Source organism: Octopus bimaculoides, chromosome 22 (assembly GCF_046866305.1).
Source record: "Octopus bimaculoides isolate indiv1 chromosome 22, ASM4686630v1, whole genome shotgun sequence".
Taxonomy (NCBI): domain Eukaryota; kingdom Metazoa; phylum Mollusca; class Cephalopoda; order Octopoda; family Octopodidae; genus Octopus; species Octopus bimaculoides.
The window spans coordinates 32,429,301-32,431,800 of record NC_142949.1 but is presented as its reverse complement, the minus strand read 5'-3'; the positions used below and the strand labels follow the sequence as shown (position 1 = coordinate 32,431,800).

Below are 2,500 nucleotides of genomic sequence, written 5' to 3'. Positions count from 1 at the left end.
GTTTTGTTTCTTCCATTTGGTTCGACGGTTTTGAAACCATATTTTTACCTGTGTTTCAGTCAAACTAAGTGACAGTGCTAAATTTAATCTCTCGCAAACAGACAAATATCGAGTAGTTTTGAACTTATTTTCCAGAGCTACAAGCTGCTCGTACGTAAATGCCGTTCGAGCTCTACGAATCTTACCAGCCCCAATGCTGTTTCCGGGAGTATTAACAGAACTGCTTTTCGGATTATCATTATCATTATGATCATCGTTATTGTTATTATTATTATTACTGCTATTATTAGTGTTATTGTTGTTGTTGTTATTGCTGTTGCTGCTCCCAAGGATGCCGTTCTCGCTTCCTCCGCCACTGATAGCATCGGCCCCAATAACGCCACTAATACTACTATTACTGTTACTACTACTTCTACTGCTACCAGCAATACCAACACCGACACCACCGATACCACCGACAACAACAACGCCACCACTACCACCAACACCACCGCCTATCCCACCGAGACCACCACTACTTCCGGTCCTTGAAATGTCAACGCTAGTCGTGCCGTTCGTATTTCCGCTTGTACAACATCCTGGTATTCTCGATTGGATGTCGTCTGCGCTACCATATATGGAAGTGTGGTTACCAGGCAGACGAAGAGTAGAAGCTTTTGATAATCTGTCTGACAAATGCCCACGTATATCTTCAGCAATCATTGATTTGGATATATGTACAGCACCCTGCTCTCCATTCTCATCTAGGCCTTCAAGATCTTCAAGATTAGTTGTAATAGGGCTGTTGAGGTTTCGATCCAGGCATTCTGCAAAGAGAAATTAAAAAAATGTTATACAGAAATAAACATGAAAACTAAAAACAAAGCCATACGCACATATATGTATGTATGTATGTATGTATGTATGTATGTATGTATGTATGTATGCATGACAACTGTTTCGGACGCCCTTTTGCCCAGCAGAAAACAGAATTTCACGGAAGCATGCTGTTCCTTCGTTTCAGCCATCGCAAAACAAAGACGTACCACGTTGTTGTATGACTCCACACGACGACGCCTTTCAACAGACTGTGGTCTGAGAGTCGCATCAGGTGGCTTCTTGCGGCGGAAGTCTGAACTACAACTGGCTTGCTCCACAGAGAATGTTTCCCGTTGTTTTTGGGTAGCCCCTCGTATATGACAAAATTGCTGTGCGATAAACAGGTTAAACATAGAGGTCACAATACAAGTTCAGTACAGATGTTCGTCAACTGAAGATTAATGCGAATTTGGCGCTTTTTAGAACAGAACTAGAAGTTCTTGCTTCAGCGAGTCCGAGTTTGCTGACAAGACAGGACAACAGATAGCGTAGTAAAAGGAGAAATTAGTTCTTAAGGCTAAGTCAAACCAAATACAGGAAAAAAAGTTGAAATACAGATTAAAGAGTTGGATCTTTAAAGAAAAGTTATTAAAAACGAACTGGAGACAATGATACTATATATGCATACATACGTACGTATATGCATTCGTACTCGAACATATATATGTACAACCAAACATATCCGTGAGAGTTTCTATGCATTTGAGCGTATATGTGTGGTATACGAGGACGAACATACACACACATACACATACACACACACACGCATATATATATACATATATATACACGCATATATATATAACCGCACATACACACGTACATACGGATATTTTAAAATAATTCGTCTATCCATTCTGTTTCAATATGTACACCCAGTTGCTATCTCACATTCTCTCATGTGTATATATGTATGTATGCATGCATGTATATATGTATATCCGTATGCGTGCATATATGCATGTATGTATATATGTATGTACGTTTGTCTGTGTGTACCTGTATGTACGTATACACATGCACACATAAATATAAACGAAAATCATTTAAGTATAGTGAATAAAGTATACCCTACAATTTGTTTTAAATCTGTTTATTTTTGTCACTGCTGTGGTTTTATTTTGTTGCTGCTGTTGTTTTTGCTGTATTCTATCTACTTAAAGCTATTTCTATACGACAAAATGTAACCAAGTAACCTTATAATACCATCATGTGTTTCTTATGACGAAGGTGTTTACACAAGCGACTACATATATATATATATATATATATATATATATATATATATATATATATATATATATATATATATATATATATATATATATATATATATATATATATATATATATATATATATATATATATATATATATGTATACACAAATACATACATATATGTGCATATATATACATATATATATGTGTGTGTGTCTATGTATATATATTTATGTATACATACGTATATGTATATATATAAGCATACATACGTGCATTCATGTAAGCACGTACATATATATGTGCATATGTACATATGCATACACGTGTACATATGCATATATACATACATAGACATATATATATATGTATATATATATATATATATAAACACACGCACACACACACACACACACACATATAT

The 2,500-nt window shown here is 35.4% G+C and overlaps 1 protein-coding gene across 1 annotated transcript in view; it reads right to left on the bottom strand.

The window, feature by feature from the left end:
• Positions 1–2,500, bottom strand: part of LOC106872599 (uncharacterized) — a 105,304-nt gene that overhangs the window by 329 nt on the left and 102,475 nt on the right. The window contains exon 2 of the mRNA XM_052975742.2: positions 1–806. This exon is cut by the window's left edge and continues 329 nt beyond it. Coding sequence (XP_052831702.2) covers positions 1–806 — 806 coding nt within the window. The remainder of the gene's footprint in view (positions 807–2,500) is intronic.